Source organism: Columba livia, chromosome 24 (genome assembly GCF_036013475.1).
Source record: "Columba livia isolate bColLiv1 breed racing homer chromosome 24, bColLiv1.pat.W.v2, whole genome shotgun sequence".
NCBI classification, from domain to species: Eukaryota; Metazoa; Chordata; class Aves; order Columbiformes; family Columbidae; genus Columba; species Columba livia.
In genome coordinates, this window is record NC_088625.1 from 1,937,911 (window position 1) to 1,955,973 (window position 18,063).

The window sequence follows — 18,063 nt, forward strand, 5'->3', positions numbered from 1 at the left end:
GGGAGGAGAGACGTGAGGAGGAGGGGGGGGGTGGAGAGGCTGCCTTTCCTAGGGCCTTCGTCAGAGCAAAGTGGTCAGGAAGAGCCACAGCCCTTCCACGCCGGAGAGCAGCCAGGCAGGAGCCGCGGGATCGCAGTGAGTGGGGCTACCCAGCTCTGTCCGCCCTGTGCCGGGGGGAGCTGGGGCTCGCTGGGGTCCTGGCTGCGGCGCCTGGGCGGAGGAGAGGCACTTTTTCTCCTCCTTTTCCTCTTTCTTGCAGCCGTCGCGTTCAGGAGCGGGGAGAGAGCAGCTTTCCCTGGGCAAGGCCACGGGGAGGGGGCCAGCGCTGGCTGTGGGGCTCCGCTCTCGCTGTGCTGATGTGGGAAGGGCCGGGGGCAGCCCGGGCAGCAGGGTGGTCTCCGACACCAGGGTGGTCCAGCACAGCCGGGGATGCTGCAGCCCAGACAGCCGTGCCCCAGGGAACCGGCCGGGTGTGGAGCAGAGCTGCCGGCAACACAGATGTTGCCAAGGGCCGGGCCACGACGCAGCCCTGTGCTCCCCGAGCTGCTGCCCCGCCACGCACCGCCCGGATGCAACAACCCCACCCCACGCATGGCTCGCAGCTCACCCGCTGCCCTCCGGCTGACACCTCAACAGTCCCCCGCCAGCACGCCCATAGCCGGCACGCTGCCGATGTGGCAGCTAAACAGCCCGCATCTGTACACAGAGCTTCTGCTTCCCACACATGCCACAGCTCCCTCCCTAGCTCCCTGTCCCCGATAACCCCATGAGTTGTGCCATGGCAGGGCATGCCGGGGGTTGCGGGATGGTGCAGCAGCACAGCTGGCGATGGGGATGCTGTGGCAGGTGCAGCCAGCAGTCAGGCCGTACTGTGTGGAGCAGCCGAAAAAGCAAGGGAGAAAAAAAGGAGGAACTGTGCCCCACCGACCCATGGCACCCACTCGCTGCTGGGCATTGCAAGTCTGTTTCCCTGCCCTCTTCACTGAGCTGTTTCCCCTCTCTGCTCCCTTCCAGCCCCTGCACGGCAGACAAGATGAAGCAGCTCTTTCTCCTCTTCCTCCTTGGCCTTGTCACCAGCTCCCTGCAGATTGAAGACAACAAGATCCCCGGGCTGTGCTCAGGGCAGCCAGGCATCCCGGGAACCCCAGGCCTGCATGGGGGCCAGGGTCTGCCAGGCAGAGATGGACGAGATGGACGAGATGGGGCGATGGGGATGCCGGGGGAGAAGGGCGAGATGGGCCCTCCTGGTAAGAAACGCTGGGAACTGGGATTTGCCCATGCCAGTGCTTGTGGCTTAGAAGTAACCCTGTCCCCCTCCTGTCTGCCCCAGGAGCACCTGGTCCCCGTGGGGAGGTGGGCAGCCCCGGCGTGGATGGCATGCCTGGTGAGAAGGGGGCACAGGGTGAGTGTGCGGTGGCCCCTCGCTCAGCCTTCAGCGCCAAGCGCTCCGAGTCACGCAGCCCTCCGCTGGCTGACCAGCCCATCCGCTTTGATGTGGTGCTCATCAATGAGCAGGGCCACTATGACCCCACCACGGGCAAGTTCACCTGCGAGGTGCCCGGCCTCTACTACTTTGCCGTTCACGCCACTGTCTACCGTGCCAGCCTGCAGTTTGACATCATGAAGAATGGCCAGTCCATTGCCTCCTTCTTCCAGTACTATGGGAACTGGCCCAAGCCCACCTCACTCTCAGGGGGAAGCCTGGTCCGCCTGGAGCCCGAGGATGAGGTGTGGGTGCAGGTGGGTGTGGGGGACTACATCGGCTTCTACGCCAGCGTCAAGACGGATAGCACCTTCACCGGCTTCCTTGTCTACTCCTACTGGCAAAACTCCGCTGTCTTTGCCTGAGCCCGCTCTCAGCTGCGGCTGGAGCTGGGGCATGTGCCCCTTCCCAGTCACCAGCACCCCAGGGAATGGTGCTCTGGGGTCCAGCCGTGTGGGAGCCAGGACCCCAGGACATCCACCCTGCTCTGCTGCTGCCACCCAGCGCAGGGTGGGAATACAGCCCTTCTGCCACCCCGCAGGTGGTAGGGAGCATCCCTTCAGCAGCGCTGTATAAGACATAAGTATTATCTCGTACACCCACCTCTGGGGCGAGGCACCCATGCCGGGAAGCCGCAATAACCTGGTTGTATGTTACTCGCCATAGCTACCTTGGCATGCAGCATACCCCACCGGCATGGCACCCAGCCCCTGCTGCCAGCTTGTCCCCGCGCACAGAGAAAGCCCGGGCTGCCTGGCCGCTGGCACGGCAAAGGGCCCATCTGCCCGTCCTGGCATGCCCCAGGGCCAGCAGTCACCCCGCTCCCTGCCCTGCGGCAGCTCCAGCGCCTCCCTCTCCTCCTTCACCCTCAATAAAAGGCTTCCCAGCCACGCGTGTGCCTGCTGCGTGTGCGCCCGTGTCTACGTGCCAGGTCTTGCCGGCTTCTCGGATGCTTGGGGGGCTGTACCGGGATCTCTGGGGTGCTGGCACCCCTCTGGGGAGGCTGCTCCCGGCTGGCAAAGGCCGCCCGGGTTGTTGGGGGCCCGCGGGAGCAGCGAGGGGTGCTGGCGGTGCCCGGTGCCGGCGAGGCTTCGCCGTCCTGCCGGGGGTCCCGGGCCGGGGGACGGGAGGGGACAGTCCTGGGCCGCCGGCCGCTGCAGTTGAGCCAGCAGGAGCCGCTAGGTGGAAGCATCGGCATCTCTTGGCGAGGACACCCGCCGCTGCGACGGTCCCCGCGCACCCTCCCCAAAGCCTCGGGAGGGGAGTGGCGATGGCGGACCCCCCCACGCGGTGCTCCGGCTCCCAGCGGCGGGACAGCGGGGACCGATGTCTTGCTGGGCGTGAGGCTCCCGTTGCTTCCAGGGCCACCCCGGTGGGAGCGGGCTCGCCCGGGGCGAAGCGGGGACCCTGGCCCCACGGTGGGGAGCGAAGGCTGGGGGAAGCGCTGGCCACACGCTCCCGGGACGGGGCTTGCGGGGGCCCCCTTCCTGCCTGCCCCCCTGCCAGCTCCGCGCTCCAGTGTGAACGCGGTGACCCGCCTCTGAGAAAGGTCCCTATTTTTAGCAGGGGAATGAAGAGCTTCCTCGTTCCTGCTCAAAATAGGTCCCTGCGGGGACCAGCCAGGAAGGGGGCTTTTGGCCAGTGGCCGAACTCATTAATGGGTCCTGCTGCGGGAGCATATGCTCTGCCTGACCGTGGCGTGGCAGGCGGGCTGGGCTCATCTCCTGATGATGCCAGCAGGACCTTGCAGGTGCTCAGCAGCCCGGGACCCCCCTTACATGGCCAGACAGCCACCTCTCCTCTGGGGCCGGCTCCCCAAGCCGTGCTGCACGGCACTCCCAGCACTGCAACCGTGCCCATCTGGGATGAACAAACCCTGCAGTCCTGAGGTCAAGGACGTGTCACTACAACCCGCCTGGCTGCGTGGGACTGTGGAGGATGAACTGTCCAGCAGTGCCAAGGGCTACCCCCATCCCATAGGGGTAGGCGGAGGTGCTGGGATGAAGAGTGAAGCCTCACTCCCCGCTGGGGTGCAGAGGGACTCTGCTGGCCGCTTTGCAGGCTCCTCTTGCCCGCCCCAGCTGCAGGATTGAGTTACAGTGGAAGTGTCTGTTTGGGTTGTCGATGGCCTTTTCTGTAAGCAGAGCTGCCCAGGGGCAAACAACGCTGCAGAGGAGATCGATGTCTGGTGCTGTCTATTCCGGGAGGAGGAAAATGACTTTTCTTGAGATGAGGCTGGGGGAGGAGCGGGATGAGAGCATCTTTTGGTCCTTATCACAATGTGGGGGAGCACAGCTAGCAGCAGCAGCCACAGACATAGCACTTGACACAGCAGTTTCTGGGCTCTGCTCTGCTCTCGATCTTCTGGACACTTTGTCTGGGATCGCTGAGGGACCGCTGGGAAACCTCTGAGGAACATGAGGGTGCCTGCTGCTGCCCCTGGGGGATGAGGATAAAGAAAAGATGAGGACCACAGGAGACCTGGGCTTCTAGCAAGTTCTAGTAAGCCCCAGCTGCTTCTGACAAGCTCTACCAGCTGCCCATGAGCAGAGTACTTAAAGCCCTTGTTCCAGCTAAATCCAAGTTAGGAAGGAGCTAGCATCCCTTAGCCAGTGCGAGAGAGGAGCCTAGGTAAGAGCCAGGCTCAGCTCACAGTGCAGCTGACAGAGGCAGCAGTTTGTGTAGGAAGGTAGGTTTTGTGGGTTTGTTTATTTTGGTGGTGGTGTTGTTTTTTAAAGAGGCAGCATGTCTTCTCAGAGCAGCACACAGGTCCTTGGTACACCAAGGTCACAGTCCCCAGAAGCCATTGGAGCAACTCTTCCTGCAATGCTGGAGGACTCAGCCTGGCTAGCCCTGAGCCGTAGAGGGTGCTTGGGGCATCTTAGTGGTGCTGGGGCACCTGGCTAGCAGATTGCGATTGTGCTGCCAAGTGCAGGAGCTGCTGGAGGAGTTCACTAAGCTGTGTGGCATCAGAAAGGGCATGAAAAAGATCAACTGGATCATCTCTTGAGACCCTGCAACATGTAGAGCCCGAACCTTCAGCTATGGTGGCAAAGAGTGTGCCTCCCAGGCTTGGAAGTGGAAATGTCCTCAATGGTGAATGTTGTGCTGGTGAGTCCTGGCAGCAGGATGGCTCCTGCTCCACTCAGAAGCCTGTGGCTATGGGATAGGTTCAGCACCCTGATTCCTGATGACATGACACTCTGCAGTCATCTCCAGGTGAACTCTGCCAACAGGCCAGCTGACCTGGTAAGGAGATCTTTAAACTGGGAATGGCAGCAGAGGGGACAATCCTCGCTCAGGTGGGGATGTGGTGGATTGGGTGGGCAAGAAAAGGGCTCAAGGGGTGTGAACAGCAGGGACACTATTACCAACAAAACAGGACTAAAGTGGGGAATCACTTCAGCTTAGGGACGCAGATAGGGCAGTGGTTAAACCCTGGCACAGGCTGCACAGAGAGACAGTAGAGTCTCCATCCATGGAGATATTCAGAACTCAACTGGCCTCAGTCCTGTGCAACCTGCTCTAGCTGCCCCTGCCTGAGCAGGAGGCCGTGCTGGGTGATCCACAGGTCCCTGCCAGCCTCAGCCACGCTGTCCCTGAGGCCTCAGCCCTGCTGCTCTGAGGTGCTGGGACTGCCAGTGTGTTCGGGGAGCCGGTGTGGCTCCCCATGCTGAGACACTAATGAGGGAGCAAAGCTGGCGTGCAGAAGCAGCCTAAAGGCCCCCCGTGGTTCGGCTGCTGATCATCACCTGCTCCCTCCCTGTCGGCCTGGTATCATTAGCTGCTCGTGTTGCTGTGCATCTGCAGTGAGAGTCTTTCATGCCAGCTCCCTGCTGTCAGGCAGACGATGGCTGTTGTTTCCAGGACTGGGACTAGCATCTCATTAAGGCTGGGGTGTTGCAGCTGGGCTGACAAAGGAATCCTGGGGATTTTCCCAGGGCCTGGGGGGCCCTGGTTTCAGCAAGCTGTCAGCCCCCACCACCCCAGTGCTCCCAAACTGTAGTAACCTAGCAGCATCATGCTCCTCCCTCCTTGGGGAAGGGAGAAGGGTCTTGGCATAGCGATAGGCTGAGACCATCCCACTTGACTCACGCATGAGGCTTCCAAGCAAGCTCTGAAAGGGGAGTACCACCGAAGACTCCAGATCTCATGCCCTGGACTGATCTGTGAGCATTGCTGCTGCTGGACACCCTCCCCAGGCAGTGCAGCCCTGCACCAAAAGCCACAGTGCCAGAGCAGGCAAGTCTGGCATGGCTGACCATCAGTCTCAGGGTGGGGGGGCCCTATGCACTGCCCATCAGCTGGGAGGTGGTTGCATTTTCCTCCTGTAATTACTTGCTGCTTGGCCACTGAGCAAGCCAAGCGCACGCAGGATGGCTCCCGGGGGAGGGTTGTGTCCTTCACATCCTGTCCTTGCTCGGCAGGCTCAGCTGCAGTGGGCTGAGGCAGCTGGACACCCTCTCTGTCCCGCACTGGTGGGCTGAGGGCACCCTGCCTGTGCAGGAGATGGCAGACGCTCCACTGCTTGCCCCGTCCTCCTGCCCCTGGGTGCCCAGCCTGCCTCAGCTCTCACAACCTGGGAGCAAGAGAGGAAGGCTGAGCAGTGGCTCAGTTTCCCCAGTTGTCACCTGTCTGCAGCCAGACCCCCACAGGGCTCAGGGGGCGGATGGCATTGCCCTTCTTGCTGTGCCTGTGCTATGCCAGCCATGAGCTGTGCTCCTGCAGCAGGTGTCCATCTGTTTCTGGCATCTCAGCAGCCCCCTTCTCCACACGGTGATTTTCAGCCAGGTTGTGAGAGCATCCTGGTTAAAATTAGTTTGCTGCGTGGCCCTTCCAAGGCAGGTGAGTTCAGGGCAGGGTGAGCCAGAACTCCTGGGGTCTCTGCCCATCAGGGTCCCAAAACACTTTTCCAAGCAATTTAAAAGGATGCTGGAGGAGCAGAGGGTGCTTAAAAGCACACAACAACCTGCCAAGAGCTCAGATCATGGCCAGGGAGCAACTCATTGTGCAGAAAATGCATCTGCTCATCAGTAGCCCAGCACAGCTGAGCCTGCCACAGCCTTTCTGCAAGGCAAGACTGAGCCATATACTGCCGGCTGCTCCTCAACCAAGAGGTGCTTTGGCTGCTGCATCCCCAAGACAGTCAGGCTTGCCACCACCTTCCCTTGGAAGCAGCAGGACATCAAGGTGCCAAGGACATGTGGGAGCAGGGATTACATGTCCCTGTGCATGCTCAGGGAAGCCACAGTCCCTCTGCTTTGAGCTGCTCAGGCCCTGGGGAGCTCCAGCTCTGGAGAACCTGGGCATGAATCCCTTTGCTCCAGTACAGAGGTACTACTTCTGAAAAAAGACAAAGCTGTGTGTACAAATCCCTCTGCAAAGCCATCATTGCTTCTCACTAAACCGCTCAAAGTGGCACGAATTAGGAGTGAAGACTTCTCTGTGCAGCAGCCTGGCTCGGGGGCATCCCACAGCACTGCTGTTCTGGATACGAGCACCCTCAGACAAGTACCCCTGAGCTTGCTGGTGGTCTTGTCCCTCCAGCTCTGACCTTGGTGGGGAGTGAGGGGCTTCCTCTGGAGCCCAGGGCTGAGCAGAGAGAAGACACCATCCCTCCAGAGAAAACCCTTCCCAAGAATGAAGCAGAAGGCAGTTTTAGGTAGAGGAGATTTTAATTTGCTCAGTATCTAATCCATAGTGCAAGGAGTTAAACTTAAGGCAAAGCTTTCTTTTTTTCCTTTTTTTTTTTTTGTTTTTTTTTATAAACAGGCAGCAAACAAACAGGCCCTAAAACAATAAGCGTGACTGCTATAATATACAAAGTGTTTGAAGGAAAAAAAACCTGCAGTTCTGGAGAGGTGTCCTTCCCCCCTGTAATTCATGTAGGAAATACTGTACCCCAAGATTCATGAGCTGGTTCTGAGCAAAGCACCTCACAGCCCATCTGCCCTTGTAACACCCTGTCATGCTGAGGAGCCCAGCTTGGCCCAAGGGCTCCCCCAGCAAACAAGGGGGGCAACCAGACCCTGCAGTGCCTCCCAGAGCAAAGCCACTCTCCAACAAGAAATTATCTTGCCACAGCTCAGGTTTACAGCACAGAGGCGTCTCCCAGCATGGCCTGGCCTCTCTGCTGCCTCTGTTTTGGCTTACATCGCTAATCAAGGAGAACAGAGAAGGAAGACCTTGCCAGCCGCCCTCAGGCTCTTGGCTTGCAGTTCAGCAGTCAAGACTCTTTCCAGTCTGGCTCCAGCCAAAATGGGCTGTGGCACGTGGCTGACCTCAGGCAAGCAGCTGGAAAAGGAAAAGCTTTTTAGTGCAAGGCCTTCTCACAGCCCAGCAATGTTTTTGGAATGGTGCTGGTTGACCAAGCTGGGATGAGCCACCTCAGGCCCCGCCCCGGCCAGGATCAGATGCCACCATTAGACTTCAGGGGACACTTTTGAATGAAACTAGCTACATTTCTGACAGACAGTAAGACAGAACAGCAATGTAACCCTGCCCTAAACAAAGATACCCATGGTCCTGCTACTGCTCCATGCACACAACTGCAGATCCACAGCATGGCCATGCAGAACTTGTGTCTGGAGCTGGGCTGTCTCGGTGGGCTCCCAGGAGCGTTGGGGAGTGCCTTCTCCTCCCAAAGAGAGCCCAGCCTGGGAGGCAGCAAGCAAGCACTGCTGTGAGCCGCCCAGTTCCACGGCACTCTGAACCTGAAGAAAACATGTATTATCTAAAGAGGATTCTCCAGCATTGGCTCAGATGCGTGCTGCTGCTGCCAGGGTTGCGAGCGCAGGGAGCCAGTCACCCCTCAGATTCCCCAAACAGCACCAGAGCAGAAAGAGTAACTCCCTCCAGCCTCCCCATGCGAGTAACCTGATGTGTACTTGTTAGTCTTGCATAGGTGATGCATGGAAGCGGCAGCAATGCTGAGCTCTGCAGGGAGCCCGTGTTCTTCACGGCTCCTCATTGTCCTGACAAGGGGAATAGGAAGCTGAAAAACCAAAGCCATGGTGGCTGGGATATTGAAGTACCCCAGAAACCCTGCTCTCCTCCAGCTGAGAGCCAGGCTCAGCCCTCTGGTAGCAGAGCCTAAAAAGCCTGAGTGTGCTCATTGCTGTCCTACAGCCTTGCAAAAGGGGCACACTTCTTCCTTCTCAGGCAGCTCCTCCATTTAGACGGCAGAAGGAGGAAACAAGAGGCCTGAGTGCAGTCTGCCAGGTAGTTTTCTGGTCAGACCTTGGGAAAAAGCATCCCTTGCTTTGCACCAGCCCCTGTGATTCCCAGAAGGACACATCAGCTTTGGCTAGGAGGTACCAGAACATCTATCTGCACTCTGCTTTGGGTCTCAGACCACTGCAGGCTCGAGGCAATAGGCCCCGAAACAGCAGAAGCTGTCAACGAAAAAAAGGTAAATCTTTCTGCCTGCTGCAGACATCAGTTATTGTGCTTGCTAGCAGGAGCTACAATCTGGTTACATAGCAAATGTGGCTAGCAGACACCTCCAACAGCCTTTTGCCCTTTCAAGCACCATCCTTAGTTCTTTGGAAGCTTCTCAAGGCAGGCCTGGGAAGTTCTGCTTCCTGGCAAGAGGCAGACAGGGCCCTTGAGCTCCTGGAATAATGATCCAAGCCACCCACCCCTTGGGCTCACAAGTACACATTGAGCGTCTGGAGGATCATCTGGCGGCACAGTGGGCAGTTGCGCTGGTAGATGGCCTGCTGCAGGAGGACTTCTGTGCACTCCTGACACAGGCACAGGTGCCTGCAGGGCAGAAGCAGGACTGTCTTGGTTTGGTCTTGACAGATGACACATTTCTTACGTTCCTCTTGTTCTTTCAGGAGCATCCAGGGGTCATCATCCAGAGTGTCCTCACCATCCACAGCTGCTGCATTCAGCTGCTGTCTCCTCGGAGCTTTCCTCCAGGAAGTGCTTGGCTCGTCCCTGGGAGGCTGGAGACGCTGTCCTGCTGCGGCGCTTCGACCCAGAGCAGGCCGCGCTTGTGCTACCTGCTCCGCACCCGGCTGGTCCTCATGCTCAGCTGGCAGCTGGCCAAACCCTGCCAGCGGCAACCTGCCGGGAGCTGCAGGTCTCAGGACAGGGACAGCCGCCCCTCGCTGGTTGCTTTCCCGGTCCATCGTTCTGCCTCCGCGGCTCCAGTTGGTCACCTGCAGGCTCCAGTCCACCAACCTGCGCCAGGTCTGGGAGGCCATGGCCATACCCAGCGTCAGGACTGCCACCTGATAGAGCCGCCATGCCTCCCGCTGCAGGCGGTGGTAGGAGGGCAGTGTGTTGAAATAGCCCAGCACGTAGCCCGTCAGCGTCCAGAGCAGCCCAGGGTTGAATACAAAGCTGCTGACAGCAATAATGAGGAGGAACAAGCCCAGGCCGTAAATATTTACAAAGAAGATGTTGATGAAGAGCTTTGTGACAGAGACCAGGAGCTCAAAGGCCAGCTGGCAGGGCGACCAGAGCAGGATGGACACGGCGATGGCGCCACTGGAGATGTGCGCGAGGAAAGCAGCCAGCAGGTCCGTGACTCTGAGGAAGGGGCCGGCGATGGAGTCCCACAGGGCCACGAGCAGGGTGAAGAGGTTCTGCGTGCCGATGAGGCAGACGTTGACCAGGCTGTTGACCAGGTAGGCCAGCAGGCTGGTGCTGATGGCCAGGCCCTCACAGAGCTGCCTGGCCAGGGCCTGCCCGCAGCCCAGCAGGCCGCAGAGCCCGCGGTGCAGCAGCTCCCTGCCCCGCAGCGCCAGGTGCGAAAGGAGGTGCCCGGCCACCTTCAGCCCCTCCAGGCCGCAGCAGCCGCCCCGCAGCAGGCCGACCAGGCCCTGCACGGCTCCCAGCGCCAGGCCGCAGGCCGCCCGGGCCAGGGAAGCCAGACAGAGGAGCAGCCCGTCCCAGCAGGCCAGAGCCCCGGCGGCGGCGGCCGCGGGAAGGCTGCAGGCCGCGGCGAGCAGCCAGAGCAGCGCCGAGACCAGCGAGGACACCAGGAAGAAGTTGACGTCCAGCACCAGGAGCAGCAGGTCCAGGACCATCCGCAGCCCGCGGAACAGCACGAACAGCAGGTCCATGGCGGCCGCAGGAGCCCCGCCGGGGCCCGCTCGGCGCCGTCAGCCGCGGACCGCTCGGGGCCCCACGATGCTGGGCGCCGCCATCGTCGCCCGGCTGCCGCGCAACGCCGGGCCAATAGGCGGCGAGGGCGGTGCCTCTCCCTGCTGCCCATTGGACGGTTCGGAGGACGCGCCGGAGGCGCGGCCGCTGGGGGCGTGGCCGCTGTGGGGCGGTGCGCCTCTCGTTGGCTGTCGCCGCCGGGACGGGCCCCGCCCACCGGTGCGCATTTAAAGGGCCAAGGGTGCACGTTCAACCGGCGGAGCCGCCGAGCTCGGGCAGTCTGGACCCGCTCCCAGCGGGGCGGGAGGAACTGGCGGGAGAGCGGGGCGGCCGGGGCATGGTGAGCAGCCATCTCACCCGTGGTCTCAAGCAGCACTGGGAACACCCACAACCCACAGGGTCCCTGGAGCCGCACATGCAGTGAGTTTGTGACCCTCAGCCCTGGCATGGTGAGAGTTTGTACTTGCTAGCGGGGTACCTGGGGAGTCTTACGGACAGGGTCAGGTCAGGCCAGCGCTGCTGTCACCCCACCAAGCAATTTCCTGCAGGAGGTCCTAGAATAAACCCACGGCCCTGGCCTGGCCCAAGGTTATGGGCCCAGAGCGTTTCCTGTCATCACTTCCAGCTCCCTGGGCAGGCTGTGGGGCTGCCAGCATCTCTGGCCTTCACTCTGCTGTGCCCCCAGGAGATGGCCCAGCCCCGCCACCCTGGTGCTGACGACAAGCTCAGGGAAATCCAGCCCTGGAACCCAGGGCTTTTTAAGAAAGGGGAGAGCGAGTGGAGCAGATGATCCATGGGAAAGACATCTGCAGCCCCAGAAGGCACTGGCCAGCACAGGGCCAAGGAGGGAAGTGCTGCACTGCCAGGCAGCAAGCGAGGAGTCCCCCTCCTGCAGCCACCTGCCCCATCCCTGGCGTGTTTCCCCTGTAACACTTTGAGCTGGGGCAGGAGCTACGGTAGGTATGGGCTGATGCTGCTTGGTGCCATCTAGCTCTCCTTGAGCCACAGCACAGGCTGAGCTGCCAGGACAGCAGATCCATGTGTGTCTGTCTGTCTGTCCCTGTCTGGGGTCTGTCCATGCCCACCTGGGGTCTGTGCTGCCAGCTGGCTCTCTGCCAGCCCCCTCCCTTCCCTGCCTGGCCGGTTTCGGCTGTGGACTCCCTCCCAGCGGGTGCCTGGATCCCCCTGGCAGTGTGTGCGCCTGTGCTCACGTGACAGCCAGGATGCTTTCAGCATTTATGGTAATGTTTGGATTTCTCATTGCCTTAGCAAACAGGAGAAGGAAAAAAAAGAGCTGAGCCAAGGCTGGGTGTATTCCACTCATTCGCTGCCTCCGCCTGTGCACCCGCCTCCCCCTCCCTTCTCCCAGCATCTGCCCAGGTCTCTGCCATGCCTGGGGCACCATGGCCCCGCGGGCTCCCCGCTGTGGGGCCGCAGAGGGGCAAGGAACAACGGCGGGGTTTAGAAGTCGCAGCTCTGTAGCAGGGCTTCTCTGCTGTTGCTCCATGCTCCGGTGGGCAAAGGAGAGCCTGTGCCCACTCTCCTGTGCTGTAGGGTGTCCGGCTCCACAGCATTGACTGTCTGAAGAGAGGCGCAGGGCTTTGGAACACCGGACCAGGATGAGAAAGGGTGCAGGAGGCTGGGAGCACCCAAGGGATCAGGTTCAGGCTGGACCACTGACTTGGCTGGAGCAAAGTGGAATGGGGCTCCTGGTGGAGGGGCTGTGAGGCTGTGGTGCAGGGATGGAAAATACCTCCTTGGGGCCCTGTGGGGGGGATCAGAGGTCCCTACCAGGGTGCTCATCATCTGAACCATGGCCAGGACTCCTCCTTGCAAGGAGGGTCCCCCCAGCTGTCCTCACACTTGCTGGAGGTCTGGGCACGATGCCACCGTATTCCCAGCTGTGCCTGTGGCAGCTGCTGGCAGCAGGACAGGGTGGGCCATGCTTGTGTGCCCCCTCCGCTCATCAGCCCCTCAGTTCCCATTTGGCATGGAGCAGATGGGTCTCTGCTGTAAACTGGGCTTCACTGATGCTGACTGGGACCGCCACAGCACATCATGAGGGTGCAGGAGCCTGGGATGCGTGTGCACCCCTGCCTGCAGACCCACTGGTGGCCAGGGGCTGGGCAGTGTACCGGCTGTGCTGGCACCGAGCCCAGCACAGGCTGCTGCATCACGCCTTTGAGCTGCCTTCCTGCTGCTGAGCTCACCGCAGCTGGGCACCTGCCCTGTGTTTTCGGGAAACAGGGCAGTCAGCAGTAGGACTGCCTCTGCCCTTGCAGCTGCTGCATCCTTGCAGCTTTTAGCTGGAAGCAGAGAGAGGAAGGGAGCACTCCCCAGCGCTGGGTGTCATGGTGCTTGAGGAGCTCTCTGGAGCCCAACATGCTTGCTGAGCGGGATCAGAATGCTGTGCTCTGGGGTCCAGGCTGTGTGGAGCCTGGGGCCAGGCTAGCAGTGCTGGGGCTGCCTTGTATCACACCCTGTGAAGATCCCAGCAGACTGGCTGGGAACAGGCTGTGGGTGGCAGAGGAATGGGAAAAATGAGGTGAACAAAGGGCTGGCAGCACAGCCTGCAGCTGCAGAGCAGGGAGATGGTGCTGGGGACCACCATGGCTCCCTGCCTCTCCAGGGGGATGTGCAGCTTCCCCAGCCCCAGCATCTTCCCCTGCATCCTTAGGCCGATGCTGCAGGGGCACGTCCTGCCCTGCTGCTGCCCTGAGGCAGGAAGGGTGTTTTTGGGGTGTGGGTCCTGCTAGCATCACACCAGCGCTCCCAGCATGCTGGCAGCTGGCCGGACAGCTGGGACCACCCCCAGGGTGCCTGTGGACCCCCGACCATGCAGCAGCCCCATTGCCTGGGAGAAGCCAGCCAGCATGGTCCTCTAGGCGCTGCCAGCAGCCTTACCTCCGGTCACTTCAAGATGCCCTCTCCAAGGGCTGGGCAGATGCCTCAGCGTGGTGGTGGATGCCTGCAGCCCCACGCTTGCAGGGCAGGCTGGAACAATAGCTTGTTCCGGTGCATCCGCTCCAGGAAAGTCCCCATCCCCACTCGGGCTCAGCTCCAGGACGGCGTGGGTTGCTCTTCCTCTGGCCTTAGCCTAGCGTTGAAGCTGAAGGTGATGGTGTCCCTCACTGCACGCATCCCCGCTGGTAGGGAATAACAGCCGGCATCCGCCCTGCGTGCTACATGGTCGAGGCTGCTGGGGAGAGCCCATAGGAAATCTTGGGATCTGGAGGATGCCCATCTCTCCCAGTGTCCCCAGCAGTGAGCACCTTCCCTGCTTTTGTTTGCCCTGCAGATTAGTGGAAGAGTGGGAGCACGAGGGCTGCCTGTTGTGTTTCTGGAGGGCTGTGTGGTTCCCCATAAAGGGAGCTGGGATATCTCTCTCCTTTGGAGCTTAGCCAGACAGCCCTGGGAAAAGCAATTCCTCTTTCATGGGAAAGTCCTGCAAGGAGAAATCCCTGCTCGGTCCAGCCAGCCCCACAGCTCCCCTGGGCCCTGGTGCTCTGGCGTGTCCTCGATGCTGTGGTGCCGAGTAAGGTGCAGGGCCAGTGGCAGGGGGATGTGGCATGGGCACTGTGCCCTCGCAGCAGTGGGGATCCTTCCCCAAACCCCTCCAAAGGGATCCTGAGGCTAATCTCTCATTATGTGTTCTTGCAATTGCTCCTAATGAGCTGTCCTGGGGGAGCCCCAAGCCTTGCAGACAAAGCTGGGAGGAAGACTTCACTGGCTGGGGCTGCAAGCAAGCATGGGGGTGATGCCAAGCCCCTGTGCTGGCTTGTCCTCCCTTCCTTGGCAGCAATGCTGCAGCAAGCCAGGAGAGCTAGGTGAGTTAGAGCACAGGGCAGGGACATTCCTCCTCCCCATTCCTTCTCCTCATTCCTCCAAGGAGCCGCAGCGCGAGGGCTGTGGCGTTAGCGGGGGTGATGAATGAGCAAGGCCAGGACCCCTGCCTGCCTCGCTCTGCCCAGCGGCCCTTGTGGGGTTGCCGCGTGGGCGCTGACGGCAGCTGCTCCTCCCGGGGTGTCCCACTGCCAGACCCCCGCTGGCCGGGTGCATAATCCACCCCATTGTGCGGGTGAGTGCCCGGCCCCAGCCCATCTGGCGCTGAGACAATGGGACCTTTTTCCGGCCGGTGCTGGGGGGACATGAGCTCAGAAGTCTTCCAAAGGAAAAGGCCAGTTTATAAATAGCCATCCCTGGGCTCCCAGCTTCCCCCTGCTGCCCCATCAGCCCCCATCCCACCCAGCCCTAAAGCTTGCTTCCCACACCAGGGCAGCAATGCAGTGGGGCTGGGAGAGGAGCCTGGGGCACATACGTGGCCAGCCCAGCACATGCAAGCAAAAGGGCAGGACATGGGTGTTTGCGTGCTGTCCCAGGGCTGCACCTGCTCCAGGACGTGGGAAGCCTGTACCCCTGGGATGTTCAAGTGACAGGCCCTGCGCAGAGGGTTCCTTCCCCCCGAGCCTTGGTGGTGGCTGTAGGCTAGCTAAGGTTTCCCCACGAGTGCTTGCCCCCCCAGCTGTCCTTGTCCATCCATCCTGCAGACAGCGAGGGTCAGGCCCCTGGAGCAGGGTGCGAGGGGAGGGCTGCATGGCTCCACAGCCTTCCTCGCCACCCCTGTGCTGCTCCCTGCAGAGCACGGCCAAGCCTATGATGTTGCTTGCATGCCACAAGCCAGCGCTCACTGGGGAGCTGGAGCTCTGGGGCTCCTGGGTCCATCCTCTGACAGCGGCACCATCACTGCGGTGGGTGCTGGGGGCGGTGCTTTGGATGGCATGGGGGTGGGTGACCCTCACCAGCTCGGGTCCTCTTCAGGGACTTGCCACTGCCCCGCATCTGCTGAGCCCGCAGCCATCTCCGTGCAGCTGCCTCGGGAGGTTGTGCTCCTCCGGTGCAGAAATCCAGATGTCACCTTCCTTCCCCCCTTCTGCTCACGTCCTTCCTTCCTCTGCCTGCCCAGCCCCTCACCCGGCTCCCACTCCAGGCCCCCGCTAAACAAAGGCTCCGTAGCCATGGTTAATAATCCCAACATAAAGGCCCTGCAGAAGAGGAGAGGAAGGAGAGGAGAGACACAAAGAAGCCACTGGGAGTACAGCTGAGGAAGAGGGGGTGGAAGAAGGCGTTTTCCTGAGCTGTACAACAGGGGCTTCGAAGAGAGTTCCCGGAGATGGGCAGGGTGGAGGTGCCCCAAGGCAGCCTTTTGCTCTCATGGTACATCTGATACCACATCCCTTGTGGTCTCCTGCCCAGGAAACAGGGAGCCAGAGGCCAGATAGCACAGGCAGGTCGCTGTACTTACCGCGAGCACGATGCATTGTGTGAGCCCTAGAGCACCCCAAACTGCGGCACCAGGAGCCAGCGGGAAGGTGCCTCGGGGGTTTCTGCCCTGAGGCAGTGAGCCTCAGCACTGCTGTGCCCCAGCGGCCGGGAAGCAGCAGGCTGTTCTTGGGCAGTGTGGGAAAACACGGTGCTGGCCCACATCCCGTCTCTTCCCCGGGGAACGGGGCCCCTCTCAGCCCTGCCGGTGTTGTGTGAAGAGGTGCAGGCCTGGGCGGATGTGGCAGCCGCCTTCCACCCTGCACGTCTGCCTTTCATCCACCCCGGAGCTGCGCAGGAAGCCAGCGGGAGCTGACAGCTCATCGCTCACTGGCACGGGCAGGGGGCTTGATGGGAGGCAGCCGGCACACGAGTACCTGGGCACCCCACAGACACACCCGGAGCCACTTGGGCTGCTCTGGGCCCCATCAGCATGCTCAGGGGCTGGGGAGGGCATGGGGCCCCCATCCCCGTCCGGGGCATGCCAAGCAGCATGTTGGAGCATGCACAGCGAGGGAGCGGAGTGCTGCCTGACAGCACAGCCCTCACTGGGGCCAACTCCCTCCAGCAGCACCGGCAGGACCCAGTCAGGCCCCGGGGGTCTCACCGGGAGGGCAGGGAAAGGTGGAAGGAGCCGAGGGGCGTGCTGTGATGCAGCCTGCGCTCAGCCCCAGGCCCCACGCTCACTTCTGCACGCTGGCTGTCGTTCCCCTCTGGCTGTGGAGAGCCAGGCTCAGCAGGAGCCAAAGGAGAAAGGCAAATGCAATTACATGCTTCCAGATTGCGCCTGCAACTGGTGATGCTCAGATAACGCGTGGGCAATCAGCCCTACCCTGGGCAGGCTGTGCCCATGATTCGCCCCATGGTCCCCATGTTTCCAGCAGAGAAGAGTGGCTGTTGGGGCAGCTCTGACCGGGCCAGCGAGCCCCTGACCCCAGAGGTGGATGGACGGCGGAGGAGAGGAGTGCTGAGAGCCATGGCGGTCCAGATGCCCATGTTCTCCTAGCTGCTAGAGGCTGAGAGCAGCTGCTAGAGGCTGGAGCTGGACCTGCGTGCCCTGACCTTCCCACCCTGGTTGTGTGTGTGGGACCGTGACACACGGGAGCCTAATCCACACTGTTTGTTTGCATAGCTGTGAACGGGGGCTGAAGCCAAATCCATTAAGCAAGCAAATAAATAAGAAGGCGTGAGATAAAGCGTCGGAGAAGAAAGATGAAGCTGGTCAGCCTGCTGTGCTCCCCAGGCAGAGACCCCAAGCTTTCTGGGTGCCACACACAGCGTGACGGGACTGTTTCATGCCGGCTCTGAGGGGAATGGGCCTTTGCTTTCAAATCCTGCCCATCTTCCCCAGAAACATTAGTTTGGTAGGGAAAGTGAGTTTTCTTCAAAGTTAAACAGTCTGAAGAGCAGAAGCCCGACCAACTGGAGTCATGGCTGTTGCAGTAATAGAAAAAGCTATTTCAGGGTGGCATGCTCCCTGCCGCAGCGGTTGGCCAGCCTCTTTTCTCCAGAGAGCAACTTTGCCCTTTCTAACTGCTGGGAATTTTCTGCAGAGGTTTTATTAGAAACACTTAGCTTTATTTTAAACACAGAATAAAAGTTAGCACCAGAACAAAATGCACGAGCGCTGTGTCATCTGAGTTCTCCCACTTGTTTGTTTGACTTGGTGGATACTTTCCCGCGGGAAAGCAGGACCCCTTGGGCCCACCTCCCCTCACAGGGTGGCATTTGTGGGGCTTAAATTGCAGTGTTTTGTACAAAATTGAACATCCTTTTCCCTCCTCCAAGGGGAGCAGAGCCTGAGGCTCCTCTGGTGCTGCATCCTCCCCTTTGGAGGGAAAGTGTGAGCGTGTTGTCAGGGGGTCCCCAAGGCTGGGGCATCAGTTCCAAAGGGTGGCTGTTCCCAATGCAGGCAGGGAGCTTTTGCCACTGTGGCTGTGAGAGCATCCCTGCAGCAGTGGGGCCAGAGAGCAGATCGCGAGCAGCCTGCGCCTGATGGCACAGCTCCCTTGCACTTGTTCCTCCCAGCAAACACACTGCCCGGGAGGAGGCCGCCCTCCTGCACAGCAAAGTGAAGGCTAAGAGCCTTATCACTGCCCAGCATTGCCATTTTAAGCAAGTAATCTCACGGGGAAAAAATGTAA

At 60.6% G+C, this 18,063-nt stretch overlaps 2 protein-coding genes and 1 long non-coding RNA gene across 3 annotated transcripts; 2 read left to right on the top strand and 1 right to left on the bottom strand.

The window, feature by feature from the left end:
• On the top strand, positions 1-2,375 carry C1QTNF5 (C1q and TNF related 5). Its single transcript, XM_005500737.3, has 3 exons — positions 1-135; positions 1,015-1,247; positions 1,331-2,375. Exons 2-3 carry the CDS (start codon positions 1,034-1,036, stop codon positions 1,846-1,848), a joined length of 732 nt encoding a protein of 243 aa, XP_005500794.1. The 5' UTR covers positions 1-135; positions 1,015-1,033; the 3' UTR covers positions 1,849-2,375.
• A 4,764-nt stretch (positions 2,376-7,139) lies between these two features.
• Positions 7,140-10,835, bottom strand: RNF26 (ring finger protein 26). Its single transcript, XM_021285266.2, has one exon. The coding sequence runs from the start codon at positions 10,558-10,560 to the stop codon at positions 9,133-9,135; it is 1,428 nt and encodes a 475-aa protein (XP_021140941.2). The 5' UTR covers positions 10,561-10,835; the 3' UTR covers positions 7,140-9,132.
• Positions 10,836-10,882: 47 nt separating this feature from the next.
• LOC135576287 (uncharacterized) lies at positions 10,883-17,540 on the top strand. Its single transcript, XR_010467888.1, has 2 exons — positions 10,883-11,020; positions 16,801-17,540. It is a non-coding gene; the product is annotated as an uncharacterized LOC135576287 (long non-coding RNA).
• Positions 17,541-18,063: the final 523 nt, after the last annotated feature.

Coding starts and splice junctions, on each gene's coding strand:
- C1QTNF5 (XM_005500737.3), top strand. CDS start 1,034: ATGAAGCAGCTCTTTCTCCTCTTCCTCCTTGGCCTTGTCACCAGCTCC. Junction 1,248..1,330: donor GGGCGAGATGGGCCCTCCTG/GTAAGAAACGCT, acceptor TGTCTGCCCCAG/GAGCACCTGGTCCCCGTGGG.
- RNF26 (XM_021285266.2), bottom strand. CDS start 10,560: ATGGACCTGCTGTTCGTGCTGTTCCGCGGGCTGCGGATGGTCCTGGAC.